Source organism: Daldinia childiae (genome assembly GCF_008694065.1).
Source record: "Daldinia childiae strain JS-1345 chromosome Unknown Scaffold2, whole genome shotgun sequence".
NCBI lineage: Eukaryota > Fungi > Ascomycota > Sordariomycetes > Xylariales > Hypoxylaceae > Daldinia > Daldinia childiae.
In genome coordinates, this window is record NW_022984643.1 from 7090407 (window position 1) to 7109195 (window position 18789).

Below are 18789 nucleotides of genomic sequence, written 5' to 3' on the forward strand. Positions count from 1 at the left end.
TTATCTATCTCCAACTTAGAATCATATCCCTTCTAACTAGATTTTATCATAACAGAACGGATATTAAAATCATGAAATAATAGCTTAGGCGAATCTTAGCTTTTCTGCCGCATCGGCATCCGTCCTCTGAGAGAAATGCTGCTGTTCGGGACCCGGCGAGGGTGTAGGTGTAGGGGCGAGATCTCCAGGGGTAGGCTGGTTACCAAGCTTGTTCATGATACCCTCATCGGCACGCTTGCCCTCAGCCGCCTTTAGCACCTCCATTAGTTGCCTTCCGCCCTCGGGCCACATCACAATATTATCATTGTTGTTCTTCCCACTCTGACTACTGTTTCCGACCTCACCCTTTAGAATCTTATCCACGCTGATCTGGCCCGTCCCGTAAAAGGCTGCATTCGCATCAGGCCGCTGTAAAATCACCGTCCCGTCAACCTGCACGCCGCCGTAAATGCCCCGCGACTTCATATAGCTCCATACTGGTTTAACCCCCTTTCCTACTGCGGCCTCGACGCTTGTCCCCACGCCCACGGGCCCCGCCGCGACGGCGACCTCGCCACCCAAGCTGAAGCGCGCTTTGGTAAAAGCTTCGACGGCGGCGGGAGTGTTGAGTACACACACGCAATCGTATATATCAAGCCCAGCAACAATCCCCGCACCTATCGTATGCACAAGAAATCCGGCTGGCGGTGACCAGCTACCGTCCGGCAGTCTGGCCACGACGAGCCCTGCACCCCCTGCCCCTGAGATATGAAACCCGGTCCGGAAAGTGGTAAAGATCGCCAGCCCCTTCGCGTTGGCGATTACAGACTGCGGGATCTTTACTAGTACTTTGGGCTTGCTGCTTGGGCCTGACGATGAGGTACCTTGCGTTGGTGCGGATGCGGTGGTATAAAAGCCGTCTTCTGAAGACATATATTAGATTCGCTTTGATTATTAAATAGGGGAATGAAATTTGAATAGCGCGCGGGGAAACGTACTGCAAAAACTCTTGAGAATGCGTGCCGCTTTATCGCATTCTTTATCCATGCTCGTGGGCATGAAGGCTTCAGAACCAAGCTTGTTCGTTAGTTTATTGATAGGGGTACCGACCTTCATACCCCATTCATATAGCTTACGCCCGAAGCCCGGTTTTGACGTAGAAGAAGAAGGAGTATCCGTGTTTGTTGTAGATGGTTGTTGCTGATGCTGCGGGTGCTGGTGCTGTTGGTCGGGATGAAGACTTGTAGCTATGTGAGGGAGTGAAGCCTCGGTAGGAGGTGGAGGAAAATGTGGCGCTGATTGCTCTCCTTGCGATGAGATGGGGCGTGGTGGAAGGACTGGTGGCTTTTCATCAGTCACTACAACCCCGGGTACGGTTTCGATTTCCGCATAGCTCGGCGGAGGGTAGCTTGGGTTCTCCTCTGATGGTGTATAGACCTGGTTCGGAGGGGGACCCGGTGGCGGAGGCGGGTAGTACGGTTGGTCTAAATTTGAAGGTGGAGGACCTGGAGGCGGCGGATAATGATCATGATGTTGAGTAGCTGGAGGAGGACCAGGCGGCGGTGGTGGGTAGTAAGTCGGGTCGGTGCTAGAAGAAGGCGGAGGACCTGAAGGGGGATTGTGTTGTCCTTGCTGAGTCGTACCAGGCTGGGATGGAACTGGCTGAGGATCATTCCCGCTTAGTTCGGCGTAGTAATTAGGATTATCACCTGGAATAGGTGAATGGCTTGGATGTGCGCTCATCGTAGAGTTAAAACGAGGTACAACTAGTTAGTGTGTAATCGGGTAAAGAATATAATGCTGGAGCAAAGTCAAGTATGGAGTTGTTGTAATGAGTTGTATAAAAGGGAGACGAGGTCAATTACATGTGAATAAAAATATAAGAATAAAGCGCAGGCCGCGACATGGACAAGATTGTCGTCACTTGATTTAAGAATACGCGTATATAATAGTGGCTTAGTTGTAGGCTTAACTAGCATTTAATTGGGTGTCAGCCCTTAGGAATAATGAATACCTCGTACGAAAATATGTTATATTCGTGCTGGAGGGGGAACAAGAAGACCTGAACGATATCTGATGTCATCGCCACATTCGAAGCTAGGCGCAGATGGCAAGGTACCTCTCAAGGTAACATAGGGGCTATAACCAATGGTATTTACCTACGCGTTTACCTGTATTTAGTTAGATCATGATGTTAGGCACTAAAGGTACATTTGTCAAAGCTGAGGTAACAGCTACATACCTTGAGTAGTCTCAAAAAGGTAGATAATATAAGAATACAAGTAGAGCTAAGTTAGAAAGCACCAATCGTAAAGGCACTCGAAATAAAGTACGAGTAATATTCGTAATAACTGTAGGGTCTCCTATTATCATATATTAACCGCTACAGCGCTGACAACGCGCATTTGCCGTAGCTCACTCTCTTCTTCGTAACTCTACAATACACGTAAATGGACTACAAGTATAGGCCTTCAGGTTCTCCCTCTTGTTTAGTACGAAGGACTCTCTCTCTTGCGGCCCTAAAATCCGCCATCTGCACACGCATACGACGTTCACGTAAAGCCATCAGGCCGGCTTCAGAGCATATAGCCTTGATATCCGCCCCGGATAGATCATCTTTCTGACTAATGAACTCATCCAGGTCGACATCTTCGTTTAGGCTCATCTTGCTCGTATGAAGATTGAAAATCTTGCGCTTCGTGTTCTGGTCTGGATTCTCGAAGAGGATTTTTCGGTCAATTCGGCCGGGTCGGATCAGGGCAGGGTCGAGAGTTTCGATCTTGTTGGTTGCCATAATAACCTTGACGTCACCACGGTCGTCGAAACCATCCAGTTGGTTAAGTAGTTCCAGCATAGTTCGCTGAACTTCACGCTCACCACCTGATGTTGAATCATAACGCTTCGTGCCAATGGCATCGATTTCATCAATAAAAACAATAGAAGGGGCGTTTTCCGCAGCAACCTATTAAAATATTAGCATAACACTATCTTGAGGATCGGTACGGCTATTATCATACTTGGAAAAGCTGTCGCACGAGTCGCGGCCCATCACCGAGATACTTCTGGATCAGCTCGCTTCCGACGATACGTAAGAAAGTGGCAGAAGTCTGGTTCGCCACGGCCTTTGCCAACAGCGTCTTGCCGGTTCCAGGGGCACCGTAAAGTATGACACCTTTCGGAGGCTTAATACCCATCTCCTCGTATAACTCTGGATGAAGAAGTGGTAGTTCAACCGACTCCCTCACTTCTTGAATCTGCTGTTCCAATCCACCAATATCGGCATAGGACTCGGTTGGTGCCTTGTCAAGTTTCATGACATTAACGGCCGGGTCCGTGTCATCCGTAAGCACGCCGACGATAGAGACGCTCTTGTGATGTAATAACACAGAGGCACCGGGCTCTAGTAGGTCCTTGTCAACGAAACTCATGATGCTGACATAATACTCAGGACCGGTGGTGCTAGAGACTATAGCGTGGTCATCATCAATCATCTCCTCGAGGGTACCGACACCCATCGGGCTTCCACGCATGTCGTCAACCCGACCACGTTCATCGGCCATGCGGTCGGGAGCGTCAAGATCAGGAGCAGGACCAGTGTTGTCTTTAGCGGCCTTAGCTTTTCTTAGACGCTCTTGATTCTCGACGAACTCTTCTTCGAGTAACAGGTGGTCATGGATACGTTGCATTCGGAGTAGACGAAGCTTGCATCGACTGGTCGGATAGACGGCGGGGAGTTTGGCAGCCGCAGAAGTACCAGCAGCCTTTCTCTTCTTACGTCCGATACGAGTGGTTGGGCGGGGTGGAGGTTCGTACTTTGGCTTCTCCTTCTGTTGAAGACATGCGAGTTAGAAATATGAATTAAAAATCATTAATAGTTTGAAAACGAAGCTTCGCTGCTGATAACAATGACGCTGCTGTTAATCTGATGATGGCGATGCTGTTCTTGTTATGATGTATGAGATTTCTATCAACGTACCTTCTTATCCTTATCATCCTTTCCATCCTGGCCGGCACCACCCATTCCGGATTGGTTTTGACCCTAAGTGCGTGCGCAGTGTCAGTAAAGGGAAGATATATGAGTAGCGGCGGTAATATTAAACTGACCATCTTGACAAGTTACTGCCCCGTGCGGGTCAAAGTAATATTCAAAGCGCCCTGTTATGGGCACTGATGAATTCTAGATGGACAAAACCAACGGCCACAAAGCGAAAGGCTGATGATGGTTAAATTCGCTTGTAGTGGTGATACTAAGTGCTGGATAGAGAATGAAGTAGTAAAGGTAAAGTTGACGTTTAAGTTGTTGAGTGGGTTTCGATGGCAAGTGGTAAACGAAAGCTTCGCTGACGCTAATTTACCTACTTGTATGTATGTACTTTAGTACCTAGAGCGCAGGAGCGTCAGTTTAGAAATCAGGCACCAAAGAGGAAACGCGTGCATGCCAAGATAAGAAGCTTTGGCCAGCTTAAGTAATTCAAGTAGGTACATAGATAAGATAAGTATAGATAAGATCAAGATATATATGTACCTAAGTACCTATGTACATAACCTAGGCAAAGCAAAAAGGTGCATGTGGCCAGTGCATGTGCAGTTACTGGGTCAGTGTCGATTTGGAAAGAACTGCGGCATTACAACGGGTTGCAATTTAGCTTTTGATAGACGTTGAAGCTTGAACCTTTTTTTTTTCTTATTCATCGTCTAAAATAACTCTTTACTACTAACTTTCTACCTTTCACTACCTTTTAAACGTACCTAACCTATATTCGTACACTCGAGCTCTTTATCTATCGGAAACTTCTCTACAGTTTCCTATAGGTCAATTGCTGCAGGATGCAAGCTTTCTCGAGACATCTGCGGCCAGGCGCTGCCATCTTGCGCCAGGTTTCCCGACGAGCCTATAGTTCTACGACCTCCCCTTATTCCCAGACGATCGAGAACCTGCGCATTAATGGAGACACCAAAGTTATATTCCAAGGCTTTACTGGAAAGCAGGGAACGTAAGCGCTCTCTGCCCTTTTTGAAGTTGGCCGCTCGTCGAAGACTATATCGTCTCGATCTCATCAATATGCCATATCACATATTGCAATAGAAAAAAAAAAAGCTCATGCTGATATTCGGATTCCAACAGCTTCCATGCCCAGCAAGCTATCGAATATGGTAACTACATCCTTTGCGCCCCCTTTCCGCGATAAATTTCAACGAGGTGAGGAATACATATCTAATAGAAACCTACGGATAGGGACTAGGGTTGTTGGAGGAACAAACCCCAAGAAAGCCGGTCAGGAACATCTTGGTCTTCCTGTCTTCGCCAATGTTGGCGAGGCCGTGAAGGAGACTGGCGCAACCGCCACTGCCATATTTGTGCCGTAAGTATTAGGTTATTGGTATGAAATACGACATTCAAATAAGAGTTGCTAATCACTGTTCGTATCCAGTCCTCCTCTAGCTGCTGCTGGTATCGAAGAGGCTGTCTCTGCCGAAATACCTCTCGTCGTTTGTATCACCGAGGGTATCCCCCAGCATGGTATGTCAAAGCCATATAGCCTCGAAGCTTTTACCTTTTCTAACAGACTTCTAGACATGGTCCGCATCACCGATATCCTCAAGTCGCAGTCCAAGACTCGTCTCGTCGGCCCCAACTGCCCTGGTATCATTGCTCCAGGCCAGTGCAAAATCGGCATCATGCCCGGCTTTATCCACAAGCGTGGTCGTATCGGTATCGTCTCCCGCTCCGGTACCTTGACTTACGAGGCTGTCAACCAGACCACCCAAGCTGGCCTTGGTCAATCTCTCGTTGTTGGTATTGGTGGTGATCCCTTCAGCGGGACGAACTTCATCGACTGCCTCAAAGTCTTCCTGAAGGATGAGGAGACAGATGGTATCATTATGATTGGAGAAATTGGTGGTTCAGCCGAAGAGGATGCCGCAGATTTCCTCAAGGCGAACAATACCGTCAACGGTGGTAAGCCCGTTGTTAGCTTCATCGCCGGTATCAGCGCCCCTCCGGGACGACGAATGGGTCACGCCGGTGCCATTGTATCAGGTGGTAAGGGCGGAGCAGACTCTAAGATCAAAGCTCTAGAGGCAGCTGGTGTAGTAGTAGAACGCTCTCCTGCCGCCTTAGGGCGCGCAATGAGGGAGGCTTTCGTTAAGCGGGATCTTTTATAAGAAGCTTGTCTCATACATAAATGTAGAAAGGGCGGGTCATTAGATACGGTATAGGCCTCGACGAGCCTCATGTGTTGTGGATCGCCAAAGTCCAGGGGTATTAAATACTGTTCCCGAATGGGGGGGTAGATATCGAAGCATGTGTGGCGGTTGGTAAGCTGGACTGCATTTATCGCCAGGAGAACATCCTGGGTGTGTTTTACTTAACTCTGATAGACGGAGGGGCGGATGGCGAATAATGCATTGTATCTTTGTTGTGTCTGTCCCCCTATCATACTTATATATATCATGAAGCCTCAATACCCCTGAGTATTTTATGCCTGGTTGTCTCATTGCATACCGGCGAAAGTAAAGTGAAACTATTACGAATATTTATAAAAATTAAGGGAATGAATAAACGAGCAACTATGAGACTTGGGTATGTTTACGAAAATGATTTTAAAATAATTAAGACAAGTATGAGAACTAATCTCATGTGCACTCGGAAATTGACCTAGTAATCCGTTCAATATCTTAGGCACATTGGAACAAGTTTAACTCTACTCCTATTTACAAGAGAAGGGGACGTAGAAACTTATAAACAGATTTAGTACATTGACGTCTATTTACGTTTCCTCTTTCAAAATAAGTCTGGAAGTAGAGCTCATATTTGAGGATGGAAAGATACGAGGGATATCTCACTTATAGATGTACGAAATATGCTTGCTCAATGGAACATAAATGCTATAGTGGCTAATGACTAGAGCATACTTCATATTTAACTTACATATCCAGCTGCATGCTCATATATACCTGTCTATATTATTCGACTCAGCATGAATTAACTCGGCTTTTTAACTTTTAGGATGTGCTTTTTATTCTAGTGCCATGTTAACCCCTTATATCAGAGAGCCATAGACTGTCGATTTCCTAGATAAAACCCGCCGCTTCCTAGTGTTCAGAGGTACGCTCTCTCATTTATCGCTTAGGAAGAGCAAGTAGGCAAGTTGAAGTAAGTTTTAAGAAATTTGCCGAATTTGTATACAACCTACCCGAGGTACGTGTATCTAAAAAGATAAAGCTCAGCTCGTGTAATATTAAGACCGTGATTGAATAACATTACAAGCTTTCCCCAACCTTTCCCCTAGCAATCTACGAAATACCATTGGCTCTACGCCGAGGTTATTGGTATCAATACGGAGAGAGCCCCAAAGTTCTAGATGCAACCCCGCATAGTATCCCAGCTGTCCATGAAAGCATTATAACTGCCGCGTAGAATCTGGGGTCTCCGCATTGATCCTCTAAAATGGTTGGACGATCGTCAGGGTTGGTTGGCGTACTATGCCAGGATTTGGGGCATAAATGCCTGGCCTTCTACAAATGCAGAATAGATTAATGGAGTCAATATTACCTATGCCTGCAGGACGTGAATAGTCTGCGGTGTGTTAATAGTATATATATTAATCATAATACCTACCTAGATAAGAATGAGCATTGCTATTCGAGTGATTCTTATGACATACCTTATAAAAAGGAAGCATTGAAACATCAATGCTTTATTATTGATTATTTGAGCACGCTGGTTTCTCTCCTTCTAGAGCCCTATTTCGTTTATGACTATGACTATGCCTACGGACGCGGAAAAGCAAGCCGCAGCTTTGGAGGATCAGAAGTCGGGGATGCACGAAGAACTTGAGGTAGTCCCGATCGACCAAGGAGTAAACCATGAATCTAATAATATTCATCTGAGCTGGAGATCATGGGTATGAATCATACTGAATTTCCGTTATATTGAACTATGTGTGTTGACAATTTACTTAAATTTGTAGCTAGTGGTATTTATAACTTGCTTCGCGTAAGTTCGATGGCATATTCGCTCATCTGTGACCCTCTCGCTAATTACACCGAGCAGCATCATGGCCCAAGTGTTTGTGGTAGTGGCAGCGGGCTCGGTCATTGCGTTCATAGCCCGCGATCTGGGGGACGCTTCGATAGCCGGCTGGGTTATCCAGGTACCTATCCACTGTTGCATTCTCCTAATAACGTGGGTATAACTAAGAGACTCTAGGGACCACTGCTCATGCAATCCGTACTATCGCCTATAGTTGGCCGTTTATCAGATGTGTTAGATAGGAAATTCCTCGCGACAGTGCCGCCACTCATTGCGTTCGTGGGTGCCGTTGTGTCTGCTAAGGCAACGTCAATGAGCATGCTTATCGGCGGCGGCATTCTCATTGGGACCACGTTAGCTACGATATCTGTCGTACAGGCAATCCCTTCCGAGATACTGCCCTTGAAGTTTCGCCCTCTCGCTAATGGCTTCGCTTTTGTCGGAGGTGCCGTAGGTGGATTGTAAGCATTCATCAGTCCTGCTGCCTTTATATCGTCTTTTGCAAGACTAAGTAAATGATGATAGGATCGGTTCACTTGGTGCTGGCGCGGTAACTAATGTTGATGCTGGCGGCTGGAGATACATATTCTGGATGCAAGCCGCCTTTCACGGCATTACCGCACTAGGGCTCTTCTGTCTCTACTGGCCACCGAAACATATCCAACATCCTAAGATGTCGTTACGGGACTATATATGGGCTTGCGATCCTATTGGGTCTGTACTATTTGTCGGCAGCGCAACACTTATGTTACTCGGACTTGATTGGGCCGGAGGAGCCTACGCTTGGTCAAACCCTCACGTCGCAGTCCCAGTCAGCTTGGGTCTGGTGCTGCTAGTTAGCTTTGCCCTGTACGGTAAGTAGGCAGTTAGTCTCTAGTCTCCGACGATATAACATGTGACGGGACCAATTGATAATTTATAATGAATTAGCTAACGATACTAGAATGGAGAGGACGATCTGATGGCCTGGTTGCTCACGTCTTCTTTCGGAAGAATGCCAACTTCGTTTACTCAATATTCGCCTTCGCAGTTGAAGGCTGGATCTTTTACAGCGCCGTGAACTCCGTCGTGCCTCAGATCGCGCTTAACCTGGGGTTCGAAAATGATGCCTGGCGAATCTCGGTCCGACAACTCAGCTACCAGCTCCCTGTTTTGTTTGCCTCTGTGCCTATTACGTGGTATGCTACTAGATTCAAGGACTTACAAGCGCCCCTCCTCGTTACTTTTACAATATTTCTCATCGTGTAAGTTAAACTCATATCGTATTTTCTGAGCTACCAAGGCAATAAGACAGCGGACTGATAATCACACGTGAAATAGAACTATCTGTTATGCTACTATCCAGCCTTCGTGGAGCTCTGCGCAACTCGGCTTCAATGTGCTTGCTGGCATTGGTCAAGCAGGACCCCTGACGCTCCTCGTAGCCTGTATCCAGTTCACGGCACCTCATTCTTTCTTATCGACGGCGACGGGCCTCGCTTTTTCTGCACGCGCCATTGGCGGCGCCTTCGGGTCCGCTGTTCTAAACGCTATTATAAATGGCCAACTCGCTAGCCATTACGCAGCAGGTGTTGGGAGCGCAGCTGTAGATGCAGGTCTTGCCATGGAAAGTGTACCAGCTTTGCTCGAAGCGCTGGCCGCCGGGCAGATAGGGTTAGGAGTTGACACGGCAACACCTGCGGTCTGGGCTGCAGCCATTGATGCTAGCAGGTGGCAATATGCTCATGCGTACCGACTGGCGTGGGCCAGCGTGATCCCATTTGTCGTGCTAGCTATCGTGGCTGTAGCTCTATTGAAAGGCGTGAAGGATTTGATGACGGAAGAGGTAGAGGCTACCGTAGAGCATGTTTAAACATGAAGGCCAGCTCGTATACTCCCTAGAATCTACCAAATAACGGGCAGGAACTTTGAACACGAAATATTAGAGTGTGGAAATGGTAACTCTCTCAGTAATAATCAGGACAAAGACTCGGCTTTAGATTAGTGGTTTAGTTAGATTCTCCAAAAAGATAGCTTCAAGTGCTGCATGCTGGAAGGTTTGGTATGGTTTCTCTCATATGGCTTCTGGTGACCACGCCCTTGAAGCTTTTACATGTAGAACTGTCGTTGCTAATTGGAACGTATTGTATGTTCGGACTTAATGAACAACCAAGATGCCTATTTCCAACTTTTACATCCATTTTTAGTGTCTTAATGGATACTTGATACATCTGAGTGTAAAGAGGCTGCGACGAGGCTACTCTGGCTTTTTGATGGTTGCATATCAGGTAGAGGCTAACGGGCTTTATGACAAGCAATTTATGAGCTTCTTCCGTACTCTTGTTTCCAAGGCCTCGCAAATAGCGTACCGTTATATTCGTTCCGCGCTTATGTTCAAGACTGCTTTTGCGGACGACCATCAAGCCATTTGCTCATGTAGGGCCCGTCCAACCAGTACCCAAGCTTTCTATAATAGCTTCTCACTCCGACACCACTGATAACGCTGATCTTGTCGCTTCCGTGCTCATCACGCGCGATGCGTTCCGCCTCTTCCATCAGGAGGGTACCGAAGCCTTGATGTTGGAACTTTTTGGGATCTCTAGCGTGTACCGGAACGGCAGTACCGTATACGTGAAGCTCCCTGACGAGACTAGTTTGCTGACCAGTCAATTCATCACGGTAGGTGTACTTTTCGGTGCATTTACGCAAACGAAGCAATGCGACTAAGATATCTTGCTTGGGGTCCTCATAGGCTAGGAAGGTCTCCCACCCACCATTGGCTGTATAATCCCGACGAATGAGTTCGATCTGATTCGGCCGGATCTTGTGCTTGACTTCGTTAATCCCGACCTCGCGGGTTCTTACATCGCGGCACGTTGTACCGAAATCCTTCATCCGAGCAAGTGCTAATTCTCGGAGATTTCCATTTTCAACACCTGAGGTGACCAGCGGCATCGGAATGTCCCTCTGAACTCGATAAATTCTAGTCCATGGCGGCACCAATGCTAGGATTCTAGCAACAATGTCGATTAAATCGTTAGGCGTATAATTCTGGTAACGGCCTGTGCGCCATAACTCGTAAAGCCCCGTACCACGAATAACTAGCGTCGGATAGATCTTTAAGCCATCGGTCCGGAATGCTGGATTTTCGAAATATTCTCTAAACTGATCTAAATCGCGCTCCATGCCCACATTCGGTAAGTCGGGCATCATATGCGAGACAACTTTAAACCCGGCGTCTTTAGCAAGACAGAACGTTTCCGCAACCGCTGCCACGGTGTGCCCTCTGTTGGTATCTCGTGCGACATCCTCATACAATGATTGAACCCCGACCTCTAGGCGCGTACATCCGTAGCGGAGCATATCCGTTAGGTGTGGCTGCAAACAGTAATCCGGTCGAGTCTCGATGGTAATACCGACGCATTTGACATTGCTCATCTCACCAGCCTCAACCGCCTCGTCTACGTTCGTCGTTTGATAACCGCTTAGAGCATTATGCAACTGGGAAATAAACTCTTCTCGGTACGGCACAGGCAATGACATAAATGTACCACCCATTATAATATACTCGACTTTGTCAACCGAGTGCCCGAGGGACTTCAGCTGGTCGACACGGCCACGAGCTTGTTCGAAAGGGTCATATCGAGCGCGAATAGCGCGCATGGACGTAGGTTCATATCCCGTGTAGGACTGGGTGCTATATTCGAAGTCGGAGTCGGGTCCACCTGGGCAGTAGACGCAAATATTGCCAGTGTAGGCGATGTGAGGGCATCTATGCGGCTTACACATAACAGCTACAACGGCAATTCCGGAAGAAGTGCCTAGATATCAGTTAGCAGGAATTGAAATATCATTTCTTAAATTTTTAATATAATAGCGGCATACGAATAGGTTTTGCGATCAGTTTTGGTAAGATATATTTCTTGTAGTGTTCGGGGACGGCGGCGATGATGGCAGTGAGCGGGGGCATGCTGGCGATTTTGTGTTTTCTAGAGAATTTGGAGCGCAAGCTATTGAGGTTTATATCTCGCTTAGGATTCTTGGGATCTTTATAAGCCTCATGGTCTTCGATAAGGGCGTTGGCAATATCAGCGCAGCAGCGCAAGAATCGCTCGTTCTCGGGCGGGAGGTTGGCATCCTTCTTCCGGACGGTCGCTGTTATCGTAGTTGTCGCCATGTTGGAGTTTGCATGTGATGATTCCGTACCTAGGTAGATAAACTGCTGGCAGTATATTGAGTACCTATGTAGTAGGGTGGCCACATAGGTAGAATAAAATAAAGTATGATAGAAATATTTATTCCGTAGGTACGTTAAATAGAAAGAAGGATGTAAATACGTATGAAACGAGTAATAGTAAAAAGTATCGATGGTGGGGTTAGAAATCTGAAATTATATTTTATCCAATGAAATTCAATGCAATGACTCTAGATCCGTGCTTGTGGGTACATACGGATTATATGTATGCATGTGTAACCCCGCCATGCACCTGACGGTCTAGCAATACTAAAAGAAATACTTGATATATGCATAAGTTATTGACAATATCAAGTACAGGACTGTACATGTACATAGTATGACCTCAAAGGTTACCTAGGCGAAAAGCAGTCGCGACCGGGGGGTCGCGGGGTTCTGCATACATGTACGTTTACATGTACCTTGCAACTCCTCTTCGTAACTCGCCGTCACTTTTGGTAACTTATCAGTTTTGTCTCCAACTCGTCTCTTCCCATTTTCAACTTTTCCATGAACATTGAAAGTCTCATGCCTTCTGAGCTGTCACAGTCGGGACTGTCAGGTTCTGCAACCTTTTTATTTCACTTGCAGCCTGCACTGTCTTATATCCAATAGGCATTTATATTTTGTTTTCAATAGTAAATAGAGCAAAGCGTTCTCTTGGCTTGCTTCTAGCCCATTCCTCATTATTCTTCTTTTTACATAACTCTTGCGTCCGTATCCCTATCAGCTTTTTAGCTACTTTGACGACAAGTTTACCACACCATATTCTCAGCCGATAGCCGCTGGAGCGCGATTCCTTTTATTTTCTATCTATCCAATACCCTCAACTCAGCGACACCGGGGACTAGGCAAAAATGGCAACAAGTAGGATGCGTAGGGTAGCTAAAGAGCTCTCCGATATAAAGGCCGACGCGGATTTATCCGGTATCACTGCTATGCCTGCCGACGGTGACGATGACTTCACGCACCTCAAGGCTCGGATACCTGGTCCTCCAGGCACCCCTTACGAGGGTGGGAGGTTTATCGTGGACGTCAAAATCCCCAACGAATATCCCTTTCGCCCTCCTGTTATGAAGTTCGATACCAAAGTCTGGCATCCAAATATTAGCAGTCAAACTGTAGGTTTTCTTGAACATTTATTTAGACGTATAGCGGTATTCTCTGTGTCTATCAAAGGGCTGGTTTTGCTAATAAATTGAACGCGCAGGGTGCTATCTGTTTAGACACTATAAGTTCCGCCTGGTCTCCCGTTCTCACTATAAAGTCCACCCTTTTATCTTTGCAAGGCCTCTTCGAAAGCCCTGAACCCAAAGACCCGCAAGACGCTGAAGTAGCCAAGATGATGATAAACGACAGAGAAGCTTTCAATAATAAGGCTCATGACTGGGCTGTACGCCACGCCCGTGCCCCTCCAAATCCCAAATACCAATACGTGCAGCCGCGGCCCACCATGGCGCCACAGCAGGTCGACGATAGCAGGTACGATCCTAGGAAATATACGATAGACATTGTAACAACTAATTAGCTAACCGGTTGTGTAGATACCAGGGCTACAACAAAGATCTCATTGATAGATTCGTCAGCATGGGGTTTGATATCGAGCGAGTTGTAGAGGCTTTCCAATTTGTTGGTATCGACAGACTTGACGGTCAAGATTATGAGCTGGAGGAAGCATACATGGGTGATATCACAGCTCGATTGTTAGGAGAACCTTAGGTGCAACAAGACGGTTCGACGACACACATGCCCAAATCTCACTTTACCGTTATCATATACTGGCCCATCTCTCTATTTGAGGCGCCATATGTTAACCCGCATACGATTCTCGAGTATTAGCAACAGAACAGGGTTAAATTAGGTGTACTCAGTAGTCAGAAATGTCTTCACAGACTTGCATAAGGAATTAGGCGTCGGGGGTTCTCGGTTAGGGTGCGCTACGCTTGCATGAATCAAATTACATGAATTAAATTATTCCTTTAGCTATAACTACCTCAAGGCTGTGTTTATATGTTTTAATTATACTCTCTTTGTCTCTAGTGTGTTAGTTCCTTTTATTTTTTGCGACTGTAAGCATACCTATTGTATGAACATTTCGTTCTCGTCGTTGGGGTAGTTAGTTGGGTGATTTCTTCTACCATCTCTAATCCAGTAGGGACAAATGTAACCACCACTAAGAGCTTGACACGACACTTTGGCTGAAACTCCAGAATTCGAATTCGGAAGTCATAGAATATAAAGATAATAGGTATGTAGTATCTGAAGGTGATTTGGATGTCGAGGAACGGCCCGCAAAGCGCAACCAAGATGGTGGGCTGTACGGGTAAGGTTCTATCTTAAGTAATTCTAGAAGTGTTAGTGGGTACGATCCGCCTACGATCAGCCTATGATCCGAACTTCCGAGCTAAGGTTTCCCGCTACTTTTAGCTAACCAGAGCTACCTATTAAAGCTAACTTTAGAAATACCTAAACCTTAGAAATATAGAAATAATCACCTACAACGTCATTCTTTACCTTACCTAGATATACTCTTACTTCATCACTACCTATCAGTAGTTACTTCTACATTTTAATATTTGCGTACTTTCACGCGCCATCACGTAGGTAGTGCGACTTACATGTAATAGTTAACATTTGAAAAATTTAAACATTTCTCTTAAGTACATCTACATATCTTCCTGGAAGGTACCTACCTCTTATCCATCCTATGGCTCAATCTTAATATCTTCGACATTGATCCCCTGATCTCCTGGTCTCTTGATCTTTTCTCTACTGTCTTATTTTCTCCCCATTATCTGGTCTTCTATGCTATGTTCCCAAAGACGCAATCGCAATAAGTTATCTCTATTAAACAAGTTATCTAACCATCAAATCCATCGTTACCTAACTTTCCAATCCCTTGAATTCACCATCACAAGTCTCTTACTTTTCATCTTCCAATCCAATTCGTGTAATCTTCTAGTCATCGCCCTTCGTAGCCAAACACTATCTATTGTCCACCCTTTATTGCCCACAGCTCTTCCACAATGGCAGTCGACGACGTCTCCTCCAGCGCTAAGGCTAGGGCCAACGAATTGCTCGCCTATGGCCAACATCATGTCGATCGAGTCGTGAGCCCGCCTACACGACAGAAGGCCTACGACTGGATTTACGATTTCTCAACCGAGAAGCCTATTCTATTCGTAAGCTTCATCTAGGAACCTACTAACTTATAAATGATGAAGTTGACCCCCTTCAGTCTTTCGTCGCCTTTCAATTCACCCTCTGCCTCGCTCCTCTGCTCCTCTTTGCAGGCTTTGCCGCGACAACTATCGCTGTCTCTTTGATCTCCGCCGTCCTGTTCTCGCTCTTTTGGATCGGTGTCGCCACGCTCTTTCTTGTGCCGACTCTCTGCCTTACCTTCACCATCGCTCTACTACTATGGGCATGGGCGGCCGCCACCTTCTTCGCTGGCCGCTGGGCCTACAATAGGCTACCGTTCAGCGTTGATGGGCATGGCAGAATAGTGGCACACGACAGCGGCGAGAAAAAGATTATATTCGATCGGAAGAACGATACTGGCGTTGACTTGGACATCAAGGCCGAGGTGGTCGAGGTCAAGGAATAGATTGCCGGCGAGGTTATATGGATGGCGATGGAGGTTGGCTGGTTTATGATACACCAGGGCACCATGGCACTGCTTAAACTCAAATTCTGGGTCTAGAATTGCATAGGCCGATTACACCTTGTATCAACAACGATTGATAAATCATTGTTATGTGCGTTTGCGTTGGCGTTTGGTTTTGGTACAGATACCCGTGGCAATATGAAAAGGAAACGGCTGGTGACTGGTCGAGGATTGTTGGGATGGACCTGTTTCTAACACACGTAACCATCGGTATTAAAATACAATATTATCGGTATACATTACGGCCTAACTGGGTCTTGTCGGCGAAAGTAGTTCACTTGTCTAGGATATCTCGATCGTGGCTCACAGCAATGCACCAAATACCACTTTATCATCGCAGTATTTTGCCACTTAGGTATCTTAAAAGTTGGAGGAATTATACATATTTTACGACGACGGAACCTTGACAACTCAACCAAGGCCAGTGAAGACGTAATCTATCAAGTCTAATGTTTATCTACACCCTTGACATAACCATTGGATATTTATTTCCCTTCCGAGAAGGACACAACAGCCCACTTACCACTCCACGCCCATTTCCTAGCACCGCTATCTCCACCGCCGCCCTCCGTAGTCCGGAGTTCTTCATCCTGTCCCGGTTTAAGCCCGACGACGACATCAGCTTTGCACGTTCGGAGAGCAAGTACGTTAACCCCCGAACCGGGACCGAGGGGTCCAATTGCTTTAGTAAACGGGGTTGATGGATCCCACGCGGCCTATTTTAAATCAGTATGCTTAAGTGGCTAATTAGCAAAGGGGCAGCTATGCTTACATCGCCAGTTAGCTTGCGGTAGTTCAAATCGCCCTTGAATATGACCACCTCGCTACTCTTCAAATCTTCGTATAGACTCTTCTCGACCGACGGTAGTCTCCAATAACTACCCGGGTAAGTCCAGAAGCGGTTTGGCCTAAGGATAAGCTGCCCTTCGGTGTACATTTGAGACCATTCCTGGAAGAGGAACCAAAGATCCGCAGCATCTTTATCGGAGAGGGCAGAGGGGGTTGTATCCTGCAGCTTATCGTCGTCGGATGGGGTTTCGTAGAATTGCTTGGGGTTAAACAGTGCATTGAGGAGAGCAGCAAAGTCTGCTGGCAAAACATCCGATACAAACCAGGGAATCGACTTTGGATGAAGGACAACGAGCGTAGCTAGTCCCGATGACAGCAGGAAGCCGGCGAGAATAAGATCGACGTATAATTCGAACCCAGCATTATCCAGCACAATGTCTACGCGGCGCTCTTTTTTTCCTTCGGACTTGGCCTTTTTCAGCACATCATACGTCGCACCTAGGTCATTGACGAGGATGTTCTTCTCGGAAGCCTTTCTGGCCTCGGAACCTTGCAGCTTCTGAATATCTTCATAGGTGAGACTAGTCAGGAGAGATAAATCCGTGGCATTTCCCCATAAACAGATCTCGCACATCTCAAAGAATAAAATCTTCTCGGCTTCGTCGTGCTCAGCGGTAGTCGAGTTCCTATCATGTTTTATCTGCGTTACCAAGTCCTTGTACCGAGCGGCAAGCTCGATAACAGCGGGTCGGGACGATCGGAAGGTCTTGATCTTCTGCCGGTAGAATACATCATAGGTCTTCCAGTGCTTAGAGAGACTGAAGGACGTGTTGAGACGTCTATATTTCTCGTTAGCATCATCTGTCACGAGTCTCGACGAGTAAAAATGTAATCATTATATGTTCTAGTACCTATAAAGATAGCATTCGGAGAATAGCCAAGGGATGTTGAACCAGCTAGGTGTTCCTAGCTGCTCCAACTCGCGATTGTATATAGCTACATCGGCGGCGCCGTCGTCTCTTATGGGTCTAGGTCGCGAGTTAACATGATTCCGTACTTGATAAATCGGTACGCTTACGCGCGGTTGGAACATACGTGAGCTGTCGATCGTGTTGGAGTTCGTATTTAAGACGCGCGAGCTCTTCTATGATTTTCTTGCCCTCGGTCTGCTTTTCGGGATCTTCACACTCTGATACCGAACGATATAAATCGTCAATGGCTTGAGTCTTAGCAGTTTGAGGTTAGTCGAGTATCACCGATAGTAAATATGTTCCTGTTGTTATAAACTGACTATTATAACAGGCCATCGATCTCGAGCGGATATGTAGGCGAAAGAGGACTTGTCGCTCGTTAGATATGGAGCTAGTGGAGGATTGAGAAGGTTAGCCTTGGAGTACTATAAAATGTAGGATTAGTATTCAATAGAAATGAATCAAGATTCTTACGGGTCTTTGTGTCAAGCTCCATTTTGATAGTTGAATAGTTTGGTATCTTGAGCGCGTCTCGGAAAATGTATTGAGCATTATGTCAATTATTTCAATTATGTCACTTATGTCACTTATAACGCGCAGCATATAAAGTTCATGGCGGGGCATTCTGGCGGGGTACTAAAATGGACTACTAAAATGAGGTACATACCATTACAAATGTACCTAAGTACCCCTGATCTTATGTAAATTAAAACGTTACTAAGATCCGACAATATGGTCCAGCTCTATTTATAGCCAACTGTTTTCCTACATATATTTCATAAGTACTTGCTCTATGTATAAGGCTGTAAAGTTCCATTCTAGTATACCAAATGAGGTGGTTTACAAATAATATTTCTAATAGTAAAGATATAACTAACTCGAAATCTAGATACTTTGTGTAACTACTTAGAATTCTAGCTTCTACCTTGATCTAATAGAACAATGTCTTCCACAAGCTTTAACCTTCTTCTTGTCCTGATACTATCTTATAAGTGTGAGGATATACACAAAGGTCAATGTAGAATAATCAAGATGCCCAGAATCTAAATAATATTAAACCAAGAAGTTAATAGGCGCGAAGATTTCTATAACCCTTCGATTCCATAGTTTTATAAGCACAGGACGTCCAGTTTAC

General features: G+C 46.1%; 8 protein-coding genes across 9 annotated transcripts; 4 read left to right on the forward strand and 4 right to left on the reverse strand.

The window, feature by feature from the left end:
* Positions 1-84: 84 nt before the first annotated feature.
* GL218_02740 (uncharacterized protein) lies at positions 85-1722 on the reverse strand (the record flags this gene model as incomplete). Its single annotated transcript, XM_033579274.1, has 2 exons — positions 85-902; positions 978-1722. The coding sequence occupies 2 exons, from the start codon at positions 1720-1722 to the stop codon at positions 85-87; spliced, it is 1563 nt and encodes a 520-aa protein (XP_033439569.1).
* A 712-nt stretch (positions 1723-2434) lies between these two features.
* Positions 2435-4086, reverse strand: GL218_02741 (26S protease regulatory subunit 4 like protein; the record flags this gene model as incomplete). The annotated part of the gene is made up of 4 exons (XM_033579275.1): positions 2435-2941; positions 2997-3806; positions 3956-4018; positions 4084-4086. The coding sequence occupies 4 exons, from the start codon at positions 4084-4086 to the stop codon at positions 2435-2437; spliced, it is 1383 nt and encodes a 460-aa protein (XP_033439568.1).
* A 720-nt stretch (positions 4087-4806) lies between these two features.
* GL218_02742 (putative succinyl-CoA ligase [ADP-forming] subunit alpha, mitochondrial) lies at positions 4807-6144 on the forward strand (the record flags this gene model as incomplete). The annotated part of the gene is made up of 5 exons (XM_033579276.1): positions 4807-4973; positions 5105-5133; positions 5216-5342; positions 5412-5500; positions 5555-6144. 5 exons carry the CDS (start codon positions 4807-4809, stop codon positions 6142-6144), a joined length of 1002 nt encoding a protein of 333 aa, XP_033439571.1.
* A 1604-nt stretch (positions 6145-7748) lies between these two features.
* On the forward strand, positions 7749-9866 carry GL218_02743 (Vacuolar basic amino acid transporter 5; the record flags this gene model as incomplete). The annotated part of the gene is made up of 7 exons (XM_033579277.1): positions 7749-7886; positions 7953-7978; positions 8036-8135; positions 8192-8475; positions 8540-8868; positions 8958-9258; positions 9335-9866. 7 exons carry the CDS (start codon positions 7749-7751, stop codon positions 9864-9866), a joined length of 1710 nt encoding a protein of 569 aa, XP_033439570.1.
* A 521-nt stretch (positions 9867-10387) lies between these two features.
* Positions 10388-12170, reverse strand: GL218_02744 (Elongator complex protein 3; the record flags this gene model as incomplete). Its single annotated transcript, XM_033579278.1, has 2 exons — positions 10388-11814; positions 11879-12170. The coding sequence occupies 2 exons, from the start codon at positions 12168-12170 to the stop codon at positions 10388-10390; spliced, it is 1719 nt and encodes a 572-aa protein (XP_033439564.1).
* A 914-nt stretch (positions 12171-13084) lies between these two features.
* On the forward strand, positions 13085-13946 carry GL218_02745 (Ubiquitin-conjugating enzyme E2 1; the record flags this gene model as incomplete). Its single annotated transcript, XM_033579279.1, has 3 exons — positions 13085-13348; positions 13438-13709; positions 13772-13946. 3 exons carry the CDS (start codon positions 13085-13087, stop codon positions 13944-13946), a joined length of 711 nt encoding a protein of 236 aa, XP_033439563.1.
* Positions 13947-15253: 1307 nt separating this feature from the next.
* Positions 15254-15834, forward strand: GL218_02746 (uncharacterized protein; the record flags this gene model as incomplete). The annotated part of the gene is made up of 2 exons (XM_033579280.1): positions 15254-15409; positions 15466-15834. 2 exons carry the CDS (start codon positions 15254-15256, stop codon positions 15832-15834), a joined length of 525 nt encoding a protein of 174 aa, XP_033439567.1.
* A 545-nt stretch (positions 15835-16379) lies between these two features.
* Positions 16380-18150, reverse strand: GL218_02747 (uncharacterized protein; the record flags this gene model as incomplete). Of its 2 annotated transcripts, XM_033579282.1 has the most annotated exons (6): positions 16380-16610; positions 16667-17522; positions 17595-17711; positions 17779-17909; positions 17975-18045; positions 18129-18150. In XM_033579282.1, 6 exons carry the CDS (start codon positions 18148-18150, stop codon positions 16380-16382), a joined length of 1428 nt encoding a protein of 475 aa, XP_033439565.1. The 2 variants fall into 2 exon arrangements, with proteins under 2 accessions (XP_033439565.1, XP_033439566.1); XM_033579281.1 differs by lacking the exon at positions 17975-18045 and having other exon boundaries at positions 17779-17902.
* Between the last annotated feature and the right edge of the window lie 639 nt (positions 18151-18789).